The sequence below is a fragment of the Dromiciops gliroides genome, chromosome 2 (assembly GCF_019393635.1).
Source record: "Dromiciops gliroides isolate mDroGli1 chromosome 2, mDroGli1.pri, whole genome shotgun sequence".
Classification (NCBI taxonomy): domain Eukaryota; kingdom Metazoa; phylum Chordata; class Mammalia; order Microbiotheria; family Microbiotheriidae; genus Dromiciops; species Dromiciops gliroides.
In genome coordinates, this window is record NC_057862.1 from 535,427,129 (window position 1) to 535,445,793 (window position 18,665).

The following is an 18,665-nucleotide window of genomic DNA, read 5'->3' on the forward strand; positions in this document are numbered from 1 at the left end:
AAGCACTGGCCTTGGATTCAGGAGGACCTGAGTTCAAATCCAGCCTCAGACACTTGACACTAGCTGTGTGACCTTGGGCAAGTCACAACCCTCATTGCCCCACAAAAATGAAAAAAAAAAAAGATTTTATATTTTGAAGCTTAAATGATAGATGCATTTTATAATACATTGAAATAACGTTTGTATAAAACTAGTACTAGTTACTGTTTTTATCCCAGATTCTGCTGACAGCATCAGTATTTACCTGAATAGTTAAGACAGTTAAAATCTTTTAAATTGCTCCAAATATGAAGAACAGTGAAATGGAAAGCTAAGCAAAAAAATAGGATCTTCCTATGTCATCAGCTAGGCTCCATGTATACCTTATTCCATAACTTTGCATTAAGAATTTGCTTTATTGGTATTTATATTCACAGGTGCAGAGTCAAGTGGAGATATGGATATTCTCCTCACCCATCCTAGCTTCACTTCTGAGTCAGCTAAACAGGTATATAAATCCATCAAGTTTAGTTAGTCATAACAGTGCTTATGCTTGTTTTTGTTTGTTTGCGTTTGAGTAGTTAGAGTTAGTCTTATTCATGACAAGATGCTCATTTGGGAAAAGTTTTTTGTGCTGAGTTCTATGACAAGGAAGACAGGTTAAGGAAATTAAATATAATATCTTATCCCCCAACAAGCTATGAAAAGGACAATTGAACTTTGAGAGGAGTAAGTTTTGGTTAAAAAAAAAGTATTTCTATGACTGATTTCCTATATCAGCACTCAGTGCTGAATATTATAGTTAGTTTTTCAAAAAAGGAGGATTTTTCATTTAAAACAAAGTGGATGGGGACAGCTAGGTGGCGCAGTGGATAAAGCACCGGCCCTGGATTCAGGAGGACCTGAGTTCAAATCTGGCCTCAGACACTTGACACTTACTAGCTGTGTGACCCTGGGCAAGTCACTTAACCCCCATTGCCCTGCGAAAAACAAAAACAAATAAAACAAAGTGGATGTTAATGAAAATGCAGGTGACAGAACCCTGGGGAAGGGTATAACTGACACACTGGAATTATAGGATCCATGATGATCTTGACAGCCTGGAACATTGGTCTAAATTGAAGGGATTTATGTAAAGTTTTATTTTGAATTCAGTAAATCAACTTCACAAGATAAGGAAGACCTGGTTAGACAGCAATTTAAAAAAAGATCTGGGTGTTTTAGTGGATTCTAGTATTGAGATCCCTTCCAACTCTGAATTACGTGATTCTATGAAAAATGCCATTAACTTCCACAAGAAATTCAAATATATTAAATTCGTTTTGGGAAATGTGCACTTTAAACATCACCTAGTTTATTATGATTTATTCAAATAGAAATATTATTGAATTATATATATTTCCTGGTTTGATTTTTTTAATGAGCATCTGTCTTTTCTAGAAATATATACTTCATTTATTCATATCAGTTTTTGCTGGAGAAAAAGGTATTTAATGAAGAAAATAAGAATGCCAGATGTTCTTTTGTAGATCCTCAGAAAGATGATTTTTAATCCCTCTTCATTAACTTGTAACCTTTTCTTTTCCTTCTGTTTATTTCACTCATTTTGATCCTATAGCCCAAGCTGTTGCATCAAGTTGTAGAACAACTACAGAAAGTACACTTCATCACAGATACTCTGTCAAAGGGGGACACAAAGTTTATGGTGAGGTTTTGGTGGTTTTTTTTGAGTAACAGATTTTTTCAAAGCCTTGGAGACTTCTCAGTAACTTTCCCAATAACCAGCCTGATTGGTTGCAATCCTGTTGTTTCTGAAGTCTATTATTAAAGAAAACAAAATTGGTGCTTATAGTTCATTATAGATAAATTTATTTAGAAATGTGTTTGAAATGTCCCACTTATGATCGATCTTTACTGTTAAAATGGATAATCAAGGGGGAGTAGCTAGGTGGCTCAATGGATAGAGTCAGAATGGAGTCAGAAAGACGATTATCTTCATCAGTTCAAATCCAGCCTCAGACACTCATGAGCTGTGTGACCCTGGGCAAGTCATTTAACTCTGTTTGCCACAGTTTCCTCATATGTAAAATGAGCTGGAGGAGATGGCAAACCACTCCAGTGTCCTTGAAAAGAAAACCCCAAATGGAGTCACAAAGAGCTAGACGTGACTGAAATGACTGAACAACAACCAAATAATCAGGGCAACTCTGCAGTGCTTCTTTTTTTTTTTTTTTTTTTTTTTTTGGTGAGGCAATTGGGGTTAAGTGACTTGCCCAGGGTCACACAGCTAGTAAGTGTCAAGTGTCTAAGGTCAGATTTTAACTCAGGTCCTCCTGAATCCAGGGCTGGTGCTCTATACACTGTGCCACCTAGCTGCCCCTCTGCAGTGCTTCTTAATGCAACTGCTGTTTTTAAAATTACTAAGATGACTTAGCTATAGAATTTTTACCATTAAAGTAAATTCATTACTTTCTACTAAAGTCTTATTCTCATGCTTCATCATAATGTGGAGATGACCCTAAGTTATTGACAGCTACATTAGCAGATGCATAGGCTCTGGCAGGTTCTATGAAGCTGGAAAAGCTTTCAGTGTGCACCTAATAATAGACTGCATGTCTTGTGTCCAAGAACAAATCTAGCCAAGTTCACAAAGGTTCATCTAGAGTTGACTACAAGTTGATTAAATTTTTTAGCTACAACAGCTTTCAACATCCATCTACTGAGTTACAGTTGGTTAAACTTCTGTGTCATCAGAAATACCTACTCTAGTGAAATTGTAGCATTCCTAAAATTCATCTTTAATTTGAAATTTCTGGCAGACCTCTTCCATCATCAAGATTAATCTGAAAAATATTAGTTTATTAGAGCAACATGAGGAAAAAAGGAGTAGGAAGCATACAGGAAGATGTGTGAGGGAAGAGTCAGGGAATACATACAAAGCATGAAATGGAAGAACATTGTTATGGGAGTCTTTTACAATGAAACCAAGTCTAATCAATCTTCATAATCCTTCAGTCTTCCTAGAGGCTTAGGGGATAAAGATGCAAGAAGAAAAAACTGCATATGGATTAAAGATAGATTATCAAATGATACTTCATAAATACCAACGGAAAGGCTTCTTCATAAATCTAGAAAATCCTTTTCCTTTTTGACTTGTTAATGTTTGTAATCATATCCTTCTAGCCTCTATTTGGAAGTGTAAAGCTTCTGGTCTAAATTCCATCTGTTTCTTAAATTAATTTGCCCAGTAACAAATAGAGCAAGAACTTTATCATCTTGGGGTGAAATCACACACATACAACCATCCCTCCCTTTGTAAAAACCCTTCAAGGAATAATGAGTTAGCTGTGCTATACAATTAAACTTTCATAGACTTTACTCTGAATGGCATAACGACAGCCCAGCAGCACAGAAAATGTATTTAGGGTTGTAGCAGTTGACTGAATAATATAATAATAATAATGGTTGTTGTTTATATAGTACCTTATTTTAAAGGTGCTTTAATATATTTTATCCCATTTGATCATACAAAATTGTTTTCCAGAAGGAAACAGTTTAAAAAAGGAGAAAGTGGCTACTTTTTTTTTAAATTTTTTTTTTTTTACGGGGCAATGGGGGTTAAGTGACTTGCCCAGGATCACACAGCTAGTACGTGTCAGGTGTCTGAGGCCGGCTTTGAACTCAGGTCCTCCTGAATCCAGGGCCGGTGCTTTATCCACTGCGCCACCTAGCCGCCCCGAAAGTGGCTACTTTTAAATAGAGTAATTCCGACCAGGTATAATGTGAGGAAATTGTAAGGCTTTGTATGATACACAAGATAGGAAGCACTTGGGGTTCTTTTTTTTTTTTTTGGTGAGGCAATTGGGGTTAAGTGACTTGCCCAGGGTCACACAGCTAGTAAGTGTTAAGTGTCTGAGGCCGGATTTGAACTCAGGTACTCCTGAATCCAGGGCCAGTGCTTTATCCACTGCACCATCTAGCTGCCCCAGCACTTGGGTTTTGTAGATAGTTATTAACTCTCATTCCTGGAACCCATAGGAACCCTAGTTTGTTACTGTTGTTTAGAGGACCAAAGCCAGTGTTTATTTGTAAAGATGAGGAAGGCTTAACTTCATGTTTGAAGAGGGAAAGTAGCTGTATGTTTCAGGATAGAGGAAAAAGCAATAGAGTAGGAAAGGAGAAGTAGACTGTAATTCTAACTATGTATGTATGCATGTATGTGTCTGTCTATCTTCCCCTTTCTAGGCATTAGTTTTCTCATCTGTAAAATTAGGGTCATATCTGTTCTGCTTACTGCAGATAAAGTTGTCATAAGATTCAAATGAGTTGATGATACCTATGAAACCACTAAAAAAAGTACAAAGTACACATACATATTTTATGTATTATTTTCATTATACTATGCCAGTAATCTCTTATTTGCCAAATCTGTTGTCGTTTTCTTAGTTTTCCTCCTCCTTGATCTTTCTGCAGTACTTAACACTATTGCTCATCTCCTCCTCCTCCTGCATACTTTCTCTCCAGATTTTTGTGAGTGTCTTTTTTGATTCTCCTATCTGTCTGATTTCTCTTCTCTCTCCTTTGCTGACTCTTCATCCATGTCATACCTACTAACTGGGTGTTCCTCAAATCTTTTTCCTAGACCTTCTCTCTTCCCTCCACAGTATCTGAGTTGGTGTTTTCATCAATTCCCATGGGCTCAATTATCTCTATACATATGATTCCCATATCTAGATCTCTTTCCTGAACTCCATTCCTACATCATCAACTGCCTTTTGAACATCTCAATCTGGATATTACATAGACAGAGTTCATGATCTTTTCTCCCAGGCAATCTGCTCTTCCCAAGTACTGTTGAGGGCACTACCATCTCCCAATAACCCATGCTTCTACCCTCAACTCTTCATTCTCACTCACCCCATATCCAATCCTCTTGCCAAATATTACTGTGTCTATCTATATAACATCTATATATGTCCCCTTTTTACTGCTCACTCAGCCACTTTAAAAAAAAAACACACGGGGCAGCTAGGTGGCGCAGTGGATAGAGCACCGGCCCTGGAGTCAGGAGTACCTGAGTTCAAATCCGGCCTCAGACACTTAACACTTACTAGCTGTGTGACCCTGGGCAAGTCACTTAACCCCAATTGCCTCACTATAAAAAAAATTAAAAAAACCAAAAAAACCCACACACATTTATTTATTCATTTATTTTTATAATAAACATTTTTATTTAAAGTTGAGTTCCAGATTCTGTCCTGCCTTCCCTTCCTCTACCTCCATGAGGTGGTAAATAATCAGATGTCTGTCATACATGTACAATTATGTAAACATTACTATTTTAATCATTTTGCACTACCTTAGTTCATGCCCTCATCACCTCAATATGGACTGTTGCAGTTGATTTCTAATTGTTCTCCCAACCTTAAGTCTCTCCCCATTCTAATCCTTCCAGCTAATGTGGTTTTCCTAATGTGTAGGTCTGCCCATGTGTCTCCCTATTACTTCCAGGGTCAAATATAAAGGCCTCTATTGGGCATTTTTAAAGCTCTTAGCAACCTGACTCCTGGAGAGAATGACTACCAAGGAGAACAGGTGGTAAAACAATAGAAGACATGTCCTAGGGTCCCTAGACGACCTGACTTTTAAGTAAATTCAAATTTAATAGGTAGAATTAAACTATCAAAGTTTACAAAGACCTATTCCCTGACCTCTTGATGATATAACCTGTAGGCTAGCTGTCATCAATATTTTCTGACCAACTACAAAGAAGTAAGTTGACATTGTTCCTAAATGTTAGAATTATCCTCAGGATGTGATGTAGTATTTTTTTTAATTCCTGCAAGCATCAGTAATCCAGTCTTCAAAACCAGGGGCTATTCCAAATCTTTTTTTATTTGTTTGTTTAATCACAATGTAGATAAATGTGCTGCTTATTCTATGGCTATATCATTTAGAAGGAAAAAATGAGCTTTTCTCCTTTTAGATGCCTATTACTGACTATAACAGGAATCAGTTAAAGTATAGTATTGAGTTTGAGCTTGGCCTCAAATAATTTCTATAGAATAGGGTGGTAAGAATTTCAAGGATAATAGAAGGTACCTAGAATCCCCTGAGGAAATGAAAGAGGTTTTATTTCAAATACTCAACATGTATCCATTCAGTTGAAATGCCAAACAGCTAATCCATTCAATCCAGCCAGGAATTTACAATAACACACAGAAATTCTTTAACACTAGCTCTCTAGCAAAAGTGCAGGAAATCAAATTCGCCTTGAGGAAAGAACAAAACCATTAGATAAAATCCTTTTACTAACTTGACAAACTGCAAAATCATTGCCTCAAGAACAAAAACAACCGTATCCATGAGGTATTACTATATGGTAATTCCAGATGGAAATAATTTCTTATCCAGTTGAGTTGAAACTTGTTAATGCCTCAGGAAGATGAGCTTTGTGTGTTGAAGCTAACCTAAAGTTTTATTAATCTTCTAGCCACTAGCCCCTTTCTGTATGGGAAAGCCTTCCAAATGAAGAAAATCTAATCTTTGGAGATTCATTAAATCACAGCAGTTTAGATTGCATTCTATCCCTGATTTTAGTTGTTTTTTAAAATTTATTTTTATTTTCTCTTTTATTATAAAGACTGGATGAATGAAAGGAAAAGTATTTATTAATTTATTATTATGTAGAAAGCACTGTGCTATAAGTGCTTGGGATATAAACAGAAAGGGGCTCACATACTAATGCAGGGAGACAACACATATAGCACTTTTCAGCATTAAAGTAAAATGGAAAGATCCCATGGTGCATAGGGTACAACAGCAAAACAGATGATAATGCATTGATTGTCTTTAATGTCAGTTCCAGCAATAAAATCCCATCAGTTAAATCATTTGACAGTGCCCAAGGACTTTGGTGGCAAGAACTTTCTTTTGAAGATCTTTAATAGTTGTGGCTGAAATTCCTGAAGAAGTAGTTACCAGGCCACATTTTCATGGGGATTGCTACCCAGTGGGCTATGGTAAAAGGAATGCCCCTGCCATTCCCAGGGTTCTTGGATTTACCTCTCAGTTAGTAGTTGGTCATCTGTTGGTATTGTTGGCAAGGAAGGTGGATCCCTTCTCTACAGAAGTTTGTCCTCTCAGTGATGGCTGTGGAGCATAAGCTGGAAATAGGACTAGTGGTCTGGAGGGCACTGCTATTTCCAGGACTTTGGGGTTCAGGGCCCTGGGCTATATCTATCTAGGTCTCAGGAAGTGGTGATGATGATTTGACTCTTGTCATAAACTGTCCCTAGTCTCTCCCCTAGGCTGCCTTGGTGCTTCAGCTAGGCTGCCTTGCATTCAGTTTGGTGGCAATAGCTAGTCCCTTCTTTATAGGATTTGCCCCCTCAGAGATTGTGCTAGAAGCAGGACTGGGTGTCTGGGGGGCACTGTCCCAAAGCTCTTGTGGTCTGGGTCCTAGGCTATCTCCAACCAAGTCTCACTAGAAGTAATAGTTGATTTGATATTTATGGTGGATTGACTTACCTGGTACAAGCTATCTCCTGTCTCTCCCATAGGGTACCTTGATCTTTCATATAAGTGATAAATGAAGGAATCTGATGTATGTATTGATGTATGCTAAGTGCTTTTTAGATGCCTATTAATATCTCTGTGAAGCTCTGTAAGGAAACATTGTTTTGAGACCCCCTGCTTTGTAGTTTGGCGAAGCTTTGCCTTTTTTAAACATTAATATGAAACTGTTAGGAAGTATAGATCAGGGGCAGCTAGGTGGCGCATTGGATAGAGCACTGGCCCTGGACTCAGGAGGACCTGAGTTCAAATCCAGCCTCTTACACTTGACACTTACTAGCTGTGTGACCCTGGGCAAGTCACTTAACCCCAATTGCCTCACCAAAAAACAAAACAAAAACAAAAATAGAAAGTATAGATCAATGCCTTTAAAGGCCTTTCTACTCAGATTTCTGGAAATGACAAAGAATGCATCGTATTGAATAAATTTGTTTGGTGACTAGAAACACATTGTGAGCACATACCTATAAAGTAATAAGATATAGTAGTGTCACCTGAAAAGCCCTCTGTAGAATTAGAATTGAAATTAGTACTACCCTCAGCATTAATCTATATGTACACATTCATATTGTTTCAGCATGTTGAAAGTCTACTTATTATACTTTCTACTTCAAAGAAACTAATTTTTCACTGTCTATATGACACTGATGTCATTTTCCCCATGTTTTCTTTGGGGTAGAATGGATTTTTTAAATTTGTGGCATAGAGTTCTGGATTCTTTCCAGGATAAGGAATGTAGTAGTCCCACTGTTCTCTGCCCTGGTCAGACATTGTCTGGAGTATTGTGCTCAGTTCTGGATGACATGTTTTAGGGTGGAATTTGATAAATTGGAGAGTGGCCAGAAGAGGATAACCAGGAAAATAAAGGCCATATGAGCATTAATTTAAGAAATTAGGAATATTTAGCCTGGATGAGAGAATATTTAAGGTCACATGATAGCTGTCTTTAATTTCATGAAGGACAGTCACATGAAAGGGTGCTCCAGAGCACCAGTGGGGTTGAAATCACAGGGAGACAGAGTGCTAGGCTTGGAGTCAGGAAGTCTTGGGCTCGAATCCTCTATCTGAAATTGAATAGTTGTGTAAATAGGGGATACTCTTTGAGCCTCAACTTCCTCATCTGTAAAATGGAGATAATAATACCTGTAGCTCCTAAGTCTAGGGGTTGTGAGGTTCAAATGAGATAATGTGTGTAAAGAAAGCACTTTACACAATTTAAAGTGTTATATAAAAAACCATGGAAAAAGCCAGAATGAGATCTGGGCCCAAGGAATGTTAATAGCAATAGCAGTATTTATATAGTGCCTACCATGCCAGGCACTGTGTTGATAAGGACTTTACAAATATTATCTAATTGAAAGAGGTAGGTAGTACTGTTACCCCCATTTAACAGCTGAGGTAACTGAAGCAGACTTGTGACTTGCCCAAAGTCGAACAGCCAGTTTGAATCCAGTCAGGGCGCTTCCTGACTCCAGGCCCAGGCGTCTATCCATTGAGCCACCCAGCTACCTGTTCCATCTTAGCTGGAATAGAGAATATGTAAAGAGGAACAATATGGAATAAGATTGAAAAGGAAGGTTGAAGCCACATTATGGGAAGTCAAATACAAACTTAAGGGAGTTATATTTTATTAATGAAGTAATTGCAAGCCACTGAAGATTTTTCAGTGGTTAGTGACCTTGGCCTATATATTAAGGAACTCATTCAGAAGGTAGTAATATAAAAACAGAAAAGCTGATAAGATAAATGGTTCTGATTTAAAATTTGAGCTTTCAAAAGTGTAAATTTAAACATCTGCATTTTAAAAAATAAATGATTAAAATTAAACATCAAATTATAAAAATTATCTTTTTTTGTTCATTAACATTTGTTTGCTTTTAGGGTGTGTGTCAGCTATCAAGTGAAGTTGACGATGTTGCATATCCATATAGAAGAATTGATATCAGGTACTGTTCACAATCTGTCTCAAACCTACTTGAGCAATTTTTCCTCTTTGTTTCTCCTCTATTTCTCTTCCATTAAATAGGCAAACCCTGGGCTTTATTTCCATGTTTATAGTGTGCTAATTTTTAATAAAATAACAATTTTCAAAAGACTATATATTCCTTCTGCAGATGTTGTTCAGTTTGAAGTATGTAAAGAAGTCTGATTCTAAACTCTGACTTTGGCCATGAAACAAATATTTATTCTGTTCTTTGCAGAGAAGCTATATATCATGATGGGCTATATCTTACCTCTTTTCTTAGTACCTAAAAGATTCACTTCTGAAGGTCAGAGACTGCTGGGGTGAAACATTCAAGGATGTTGCCATTTCACTCTTCGTTTCCTCTCAACAGAACATTGCCTCCTGGCATCCTTCATTGACTCCACTTGCCCCATTGTGGGTATATTTAAAGTTCAGATCCACAGAAGCTTTTTTTTTTTTTTTGCCAATTTCAATTTCATGGCACTGTTTTCTTCAGTTTGTCTGGCCACCTGATCAAAGGAGAACATTTTGTGGCCTTGGCGTTAGGAGATTGAGGCAGAGCCTGTGCCACTGTGGGCATGTTATTTTACCTCAGGAAACCTCCATTTCCTCCCCTCTAACATGGGCATAATAGGAATGCCAATTCTACCTACTTAGGTCCCTCAGAGGGCTACTGAGGAACACTGTCAAAAGCACTACATAATTTGATATTTTGATTATTAGCAGCTTTTTAAAGGTGTTTTTCCCCTCAATGGTACTTTTTAAATCCTCATATATACCACATTAGATAAGAAAAAATTTATCCATTTTTTCCCATATTTTAGGTTGATTCCCAAGGACCAGTATTACTGTGGTGTTCTTTACTTTACTGGCAGTGATATTTTCAATAAGAATATGAGGGCCCATGCCCTAGAAAAGGGTTTCACAATCAATGAGTATACAATCCGGCCCTTGGGAGTCACTGGTGAGTATTGTTCTTTTATTGGAAATGATGAATGGGCATTTTGAGCAAAGAAAATCATTTACAGAAAAATTTTGTTCTTAGCAAGTTTGATCTGTTAGCCTTACAATGAATGGTGTGGCTAATTATAAAGATTATCGGTGTCTTTATACACACACACACACACGCATGCATATGTATGTGTACATACATATTTTTTTCACAATTACATATAAAGAATTTTTCACATTTTAAAAATTTTGAGTTCCATATTCTCTCTCATCCCTTCCCTGAGACAAGTGAGCAGTTTGATATAGCTTTTACATGTGTAATTATGTAAAATATTTCCTTATTAGTTATATTGCAAAAGAAGACACAAATCCTTCCTCACCCAACTCCTTCACCCCCAAAAAACATGAAAAAAAATAAAGTGAAAAATAGCATGCTTTGATCTGCATTCAGACTCTTTGGTTGTGGGTAGCATTTGTCATCATCCAAATCCCTTGCAGTTGTCTTGGATCATTATATTGCTGAGAATAGCTATCACAATTGACAATCATACGGTATTGCTATTGCTTTGTACACATTCTGCTCACTTCACTTTGCATCAGTTTATGTCTCTCCAGGTTTTTCTAAAATCATTCTGCTCATCTTTTCTTATAGCACAATAGTATTCCATCACAACAATATACCACAACTTATTCAGCCATTCCTCAGTTGATGGGCATCCTTTCAGTCTCCAATTCTTTGCCATCACAAAAAGAGCTTGTACAAATAGGGCCTTTCCCTCTTTTTTTTTTTTTTTTTGGTGAGGCAATTGGGATTAAGTGACTTGCCCAGGGTCACCCACAGCTAGTAATTGTTAAGTGTCTGAGGCCCGATTTGAACTCAGGTCCTCCTGAATCCAGGACTGGTGCTCTATCTACTGCGTTACCTAGCTGCCCCCAGCAGATTAGATTCTTAATAAATGCTTATTAAACTGATAGGGAAAAAAGTGCCCCCCCCCAAAAAAAAACCCTAATCCGCAAGGCACTATGGATATAGAGTTACAAACACAAAAATGAAAATAGTCCAGTTTTTCAGGAGTCTTCCAAGAGCCTGTATTCTATTAGGGTATGTGACTAGACACAGATAAGTAAATACAAGAAAATCTGAAGAAAGAAAAAACACTTAGAACCAGGAAATCAGAAAATGTTTACTGTAGGAAGCTACACCTAGCTGAATCTTAAAAGAAACTCAAAATTTTCTGAGGGGTTGTAAGGAGAGAATACATTCCAAGAAAGGGGGTCAACCTGTAAAAAGTCACAGAGGCAAGAGAGAAATGCTGAGTTTGGGGAACAGCAAGTAGGTCAGTTTAACTTAAATAGAGAATGTGTGAAAAGATATTCTGTGAAATAAGTCTGAAACTTTAGGCTAGAGCCATATTTTGAAGGTTTTTCAAGGCCTCAGTTTTTATTTTAGCCCCAAGGCAAACAGAAAGCCACTGAAGAATGAATAAGGGAGTGACAGTGTCAGACCTTTCTTAGGAATTTGGCAGCTATGTATGATGACCTAAGACAAGAAGCTATTACAGTTTCCCAGATTAGAGGTGATAAGGGAAGGACTCACCAAGGATAGTGGGGCATATGAGAGAAATCAGTCAAAAGGCATTTGTTTATTTGTGTCCAGCACTGGCATACAAATACAAAGAATGAAACAATTTCTACTCTCAAGGAACTTGCATTCTAATGTGTCATGAAGGTAGACTTAACAATACTTGGCAACTGATTAGATATGAAGGATGAATCTAAACTCTAGAAATCTTTTTTCCTTCTTTTCCATTTTACAGGAGTTGCTGGAGAACCCCTCCCAGTGGACAGTGAGAAAGACATCTTTGACTATATCCAGTGGAAATACCGAGAACCCAAGGACAGAAGCGAGTGATGCCTTTATTGATGCCAAGAATCACCACACAGCAGTCTTTATTTCTTGAACTTTACTGTGTAAGGGTCCTTACTGTTTATAAGTGATAACTTCCTTTTCACTTTTTAGCCTTGTAATCATTAAACTATCCAGCACAATCAAGTTGTATTATTCTTATTTTATTAGCAAATAGATCAGTTTAAATATACATATTTTATTCATGTTTATTCTTTTTGAAGGGTTTAAGATAAATACCATGAAGAGAGAGAAGGAAAACTGGTTGATCTCTGCTAGAGATTTTACTCTGTCACTTTGTGCCCTACTTAAGAAGGATTTCTCAGTGCTGTTTCCTAGGCCCTAACTGTACTTCAACCAGATACCTTATGCTTGGGCTTCAGGAAACAATGGCTTATTAGGGGTTTTTTAAGTCTATTTCATTCTTCTGTTGATCTCACAACTAATACTTGTAACCTAAACAGCTATAATGTCCCTTGAAAAGAAACTAGCACCAGCAAATTGGCTAAGTCAAACTAGTTCATCTTTCTGTGTTTACAAGAATTAAATTATGCCCTCTTCACTTTTTTTGGCATTATCATTCAAGTGTTATGAATAAAAATCACAAGTAGGAAGGCCAGGGTTTTTTTAAGTGAAATGTGTATTTTTCAGTTCTAGAATTCCTTGGGAGTTATAATTCCATAACACATAAAAATAAGTCATCTGCTTAGTAACACTTTTTCTAATACTGTATTTAATTTAAACTATCATATATTTTCACCCATGCATGATGATATAGCATTTGTGCCTTAGTGGATGAGAAATCGGTATCAAAACAGCAGGTGTTTGGTTTACCAACATTTGCAGGGATTTTCACTGTAAGTCTGAATTTACTTTTGCCTTCAGACCCCTTCACTTTTCTTCCATATCTGTCAAGAAACCACTTAATGGTTTGTTATTAATTGAGTCACTGGGTTAAAACTACATTTTTTTGTTTTCAGGGACCTCAGTTTTCATGCCCATTGAAGAACACAGACAAAGAACGAGCTCCTTTTCCACCATTGTTTACAGTAGTAATTCCAAAGTATCAATTAGTCTAGTTTTAACTTACTTCAAGTGTTGCATGATCCTAGAACAAGAAATGTCTATGTGAAAGGCTTTAAGAATCAGTTTGAGTTTTGTGTTCCCACGAAATTCCATAGTATTTGGGACTAGATTTTTTGACAGACTCTTAAACGTGAATGTTTTCGAGGCCCAGTATTTTGACTTCGGCAAAACAGTCCAGGACCACAGTCACAACGCTGGAAAATTTCTGGAGCTTGAGCACCATCCTTATGGCCACGCCTAGAACAAACTTGCCCCTCCAGGAGAACTGGCTTACAGATTTTTGTCCAAAAATGACGAGCACAGCAAAGTCCAGGATTGCAGTCAAAAGTTCGTAGACAACTTTCTCCTTCTTGCCCTGTAGGAAAATTAAGACAGGTTTTTAGTAACACTACACTTGTATCAATGGATGGTGGTTGTTGTTTAGTCTTTTTTTCAGTTGCATCCAACCCTTCATAACCCTATTTGGGGTTTTCTTGGCAAAGATACTGGAGTGCTTTGTCATTTCCTTCTCCAGCTCATTTGATAGATGTGGAAACTGAGGCAAACAGGGTTAAGTGACTTCCCCAAGGTCACACAGCTAAGTAAGTATTCTGAGGCTGGATTTTGAACTCAGGAAGATGTCTTCCTGACATCACACCTCTATCCACTGTGCCACCTGGCTGCCCTGAAATTAATATTTTCTGTTTTATTATATTTTTTTTTATTTTGTTAAACATTTCCCAGTTACATTTTAATCTGATTTCCCTTGCAAGTTTTGCAGGCAATAATTTTGACAATGCTGCTATAGAGAAGGGAGAGGGAGAGAGAGAGAGAGAGAGAGAGAGAGAGAGAGAGAGAGAGAGAGAGAGAGAGAGATTGATTGATTGATTGATTGATTGATTGATTGATTGATTGATTTTAGATAGCTGGTAAGGTCCCTTCCACCTCTCAAATTATATGATGCTTTAAGTTTCCATGGAATTGGGGGTTGACTTTATATAGAAATTAGAATTAAGATTTCATACCTAAAAATTGCCATAAAAGTAGCTGTAATAATGTGGTTTTACGTTTACTTTTTTAGAGGGGAAAACATTGCTGTCGGTTTTCTCACAAAGTCTGTATTCTGATCACAAGAGTTATCTCAGAATTCTGTGGGACAGTTTAGGAACTTCTATCCTAGTAATTTATATTGTAAATTAAAGCAGAATGAAACATCTAGAAAAATTTACTTCACTTGGTAAGGTTTCTTTTTCTACAAATAAAAAGAGTACAATTCTTTTAATAATGCAATCTAAGGATCAAAGGATGTAAACTGGTAGGTTCTCTCAATGAATAATTTGTGATTAGTATATTCATGTTGTAGTGCACTGATTTCTTATTTCATGTTCTTTATCCTTTTAGCCCAAACTTGTTCTTTAACTGCTCTCTCTCATAAAGTTGAGCCTGCTGCTTTTCAGCAGAACTAGATTAGAGACAAGGCAGAAAAAAAACGTTTCTAGTAGTACTGTATTGAAGAAGACGGGTGGGTTTGTTTTTTCTCCCCAACTAGTACCCTAATCCCAGAAGTCTAGAAGAAAAAAGCATCATTGTACTAGATACCGTGTTAGTAGTGTTGCCCTTACCTTTACTGCCTTGTGATTTGTTAGCGTCAGGCTTCTTTCTGAGTTTGCTTTCTTGAATTGGATGGCGAGTTGTCTCCTTAGAATCCAACCCTTCCTGGTCATCATTTCTCTCCAGGATTGGGGTTGTCTCTTCAATGAGTGTACAGACATCTGAAAGCAAGTCATTCAAGGCTAGGGTTATTACATTTTAGGGGCAGGCACACAAGCGCATCATCATAAAATACTTTTTGGCAACACCTGAGTTTTGTATTTCTGTTATTTTAAATACTTGTTGCATGGTTCAGTACTTTAAAAAACCACATGATTTCATCATTGTTAGTACTCCTTCTAGTGATGCAGAACATAACCCAGATAGTATTGAACTGCTTTGGCCAAACAATGGATTGCCTGGTGGTTTGTTACATATTTTGTATTCCCTAGGAGGTATGTAATGTCCTTGAGACCCAAGACCAATTTTTTTTTATCTTTGTTCCCCCAGTACATGGTAGGTGTTTTAATAAATGCCTATTGAATTCACTCACACCAGTCTATCTAGTCCATGCTTTTTAAGCCTTTCCAGTTTGGCATAAGCTGCAAGAACCCAGGTTCACTTCCATGCTATGGTAAAGTCTAGAGGTTGATTTTAGTGGAAGATTTTTTACATGTCCCAGAAAACTAAAGTCAGTCTTGTAATTAAGAGGGAAACATGAAGTATGTTTGATGGAGAAAAGCAATAATTATAAGATACAGTATTCAACTTTTGATTATTACTTTTAAATGACAAATTGTTGACAGATAGAACCAGGAAGAACTCAGTAAGAATGTTTAAATTAAGGAAGCATAAGTTAAAGTGAGAACTATAAGAAATCTAAAATTTTTAGAGGAGGGCTTGAAGTGTTCTAGTATATATAGCATAAATGTACAATGTCTTTTAAGGGCTATATACAATTTAATGCATGTCTCTGCATGGGTTCATGACAACTCACCATTGATACAGAAAGTCCCTGGGCAACACATGCCATTACGTTGGCATCGTCTCCGTAACCCCCGGCACATTGCACAGAATGGCTTTTCATCCCTGGATTTGAGGCAGAATTTTTTGGCACCACAATCCTTGTCATTCAAACACTGTGAAGAACCCTGTGGAGTAAAAATACTTCCATCTAATACAAAATATAGAGCAAGAAAACTCACCAGTATTTCAAATATCTTAAAGGACTTGGAGCAGAAGAGACCTTAGAGATTATCTAATCTAGCCCTCCTTACCTTGAGAAGTGAAGCCAGGATAAAAGTTAAAATGCCTACATTTAAAAATTCACTCTAACAAGCATTATTAAGTATGTATTTACTATATGCCAACTTCATTCCAAGAGTCCACCACTGGTTTCTTAAAGTCATCAAGCTTCATGCCATTATGATGTTTATCTTTACTGCAGCAACTTCTACCACTCATGGAATTGCCATTTGCCCTTTGTCAACCTTCCTGAAAATTTAATGCTTTGGTTTTATGGCAGTGCCTTCACATATGGTAAAGGATGCTAAGGAACAAATGAATTTGTTATGATCTTTATCCGTAAAATAGCATTATAGAGTACCCCATATTCAGTTTTCTTTCCAAGAGCTTTAATATACTTTAGGTTTATTATTGGAGTGAGTCTCAGCATCTCGTTCAGTGGCATAGATTATTAGCTTCACTTTATGTATGGAAAAACAGGTTGCACTGTGTATACATAACCAACAAATTGATGCTAGAGTGAAGGCAACATATTTTATTACTGTTTCTATTGCCTGTGCCAAAGCCCCCTCCCTTTCTGGTTAACTACAGATTTTAATGGTTTCATTAGAAAACCTGGAAATTTACCAATGAGACTGAAACAGCATATCCCATTATACACATTCACTCCCAGCACATATTTTACCTTCCGAGGGTCTTGTACTTCAGCAGAACTCTTGATGGTGTTAGAATCCAGAACCAAGGCTCCCAGGGGACAGCACAAATAGCTTAGTCCCAGCAAGAAAACTACCACCATTCTTCAGGTATCCAGATGCCAGTGTTTGCTATTCTTAACAGACTTGCCAGCAGATTTCTCTCTTATCTGACCCTCTGCACGTGTGCTCCTACAAACTAGTAATTTGTTTTGCCAAGACAAAAATATAAAGTCTTGCAAAGCTTCTGCAATAGAAGAGAATTTCAAGGCTAAGTAATGTGTGTAAAATGTGATGAATGAAACATGATCAGTAGGTTCCTTCCTGGAGTATTTATAGCCAGATGTGCCCATTTCTCTCATCCTCCCCCCCTCCCCAACATTTCCTTCCTCTTCAGCCCACACAGGCTTCAACAAATCCCTTCAAATCTGTTTGATCAATAGTTCAAAACAAGGACTCAGTAGAGTGAGAGAGGAGGCAGGGCTGCAGCAGCCTCTTCTCCTGGGGCTGAATCCCTCCTAATTATTGCATATCAAAGTGAGTTCAAAGGGCTTGGAGAGGAGCAGGATGTCTGTATCAAAGGCAAACTCTGATAATCACCTGCATTTCCTACCTTCAATAATCCTTTGCAAAAAAAAAAGAAGTCTAAGATCTGTTTTCACAGCTAATTGTGCTCAAAGAAAGAATGAATCATATTGGCCTGCATTTGAGAGAAGATGCCAAAAATTAACGAGTTACAAAATATACTGAGAACCTTTAAACTGTGCTTCAGATAGTGAAAAAGGCAGAGAAAACCATCTGATTAGCTCTAGCATCCAGATGTAAAAAATCCTACCAGCTTAAAAGCAGCTGCCAAAATAACACCTGTTCCAACTAAATATCAATTTGGAAAAAAGGTACAATGTTCCTTAAAATGAAAAAAAAAATGTTTGAAGTTAGGGTTAATTAAATCAGAAAATGATGAGATTCATAAATCTTTTTTTATGTTACAGCTGTTAGCAAAAAGTCCGTTTTTACTGAGTTACCACTTTTGAAAGAACTAGCAGAAAGCTATTGGTTCATTTTATACGTGATGCAATTTATATCACATTCTCTCAAATTGAATTAAATGGAAGACTCCTTATACTAGCTGATTTCTTAAGTATTATCTTGACCTTTTTCCAAACTTCCTAATTAGAAATTGCTTTTCTCAAGCTCCAACTCCTTCCTATCAGATTGTTTTTCAGTCAGCACAATTGAGAAGTCAGGTCATATGTCTTAAGTACTTTAAGGTTAGAGTCTGAAGAGATGTCAGAGTAACTTCTCTATTTTTCCTCTTCATTTTCCTTTTTTTTTTTTCCAGTTTAAATTCATTCCAGTATTTCAGATGTGAAGTGTTTCTAACTGAATTCAGCCTTTATCACATTTTCATTTATGGCTTATTATGATTTAAAGTATTTCCAGATTGTTTTCAGAATATAGCAATCCATTGGAATTTATCTATTCCTTTACAAATATGATGTCTCTCCATTTTGAAGTCCATTATGGATTACACAGGTTGCATATAAACCAGTTCTTAACTGTATGACTTTATTTCTTTCCTTTCGCAGCCTTACTAGATTATGTACTGCTTATACAGTATGATGGTAGTTATTTATTGTAGCTAACACCCTTCCCCCAATTGGAGAAAATGCACTTTGATGGGATAGTAAGGATG

The 18,665-nt window shown here is 37.0% G+C and overlaps 2 protein-coding genes across 4 annotated transcripts in view; one reads left to right on the forward strand and one right to left on the reverse strand.

The window, feature by feature from the left end:
• The window catches only part of POLB (DNA polymerase beta), a 34,256-nt gene extending 20,762 nt beyond the window's left edge, over positions 1-13,494 (forward strand). Inside the window, exons 10-15 of one of the 3 annotated variants that reach the window (XR_006354897.1) lie at positions 417-487; positions 1,598-1,684; positions 9,436-9,500; positions 10,345-10,484; positions 12,289-12,442; positions 13,358-13,494. Coding sequence is in view for 2 of the 3 variants with exons in the window: in XM_043986152.1 (XP_043842087.1) it covers positions 417-487; positions 1,598-1,684; positions 9,436-9,500; positions 10,345-10,484; positions 12,289-12,383 (458 nt within the window). In the remaining variant the exon portion in view is untranslated. Of the gene's footprint in view, positions 1-416; positions 488-1,597; positions 1,685-9,435; positions 9,501-10,344; positions 10,485-12,288; positions 13,083-13,357 lie in introns of those variants that run through there. The other 2 variants (XM_043986152.1, XM_043986153.1) reach the window with 2 other exon arrangements.
• A 73-nt stretch (positions 13,495-13,567) lies between these two features.
• On the reverse strand, positions 13,568-17,106 carry DKK4 (dickkopf WNT signaling pathway inhibitor 4). The gene is made up of 4 exons (XM_043986155.1): positions 16,963-17,106; positions 16,030-16,183; positions 15,065-15,214; positions 13,568-13,818 (listed from the first exon to the last, which is right to left on the reverse strand). The coding sequence occupies exons 1-4, from the start codon at positions 17,071-17,073 to the stop codon at positions 13,568-13,570; spliced, it is 666 nt and encodes a 221-aa protein (XP_043842090.1). The 5' UTR covers positions 17,074-17,106.
• Positions 17,107-18,665: the final 1,559 nt, after the last annotated feature.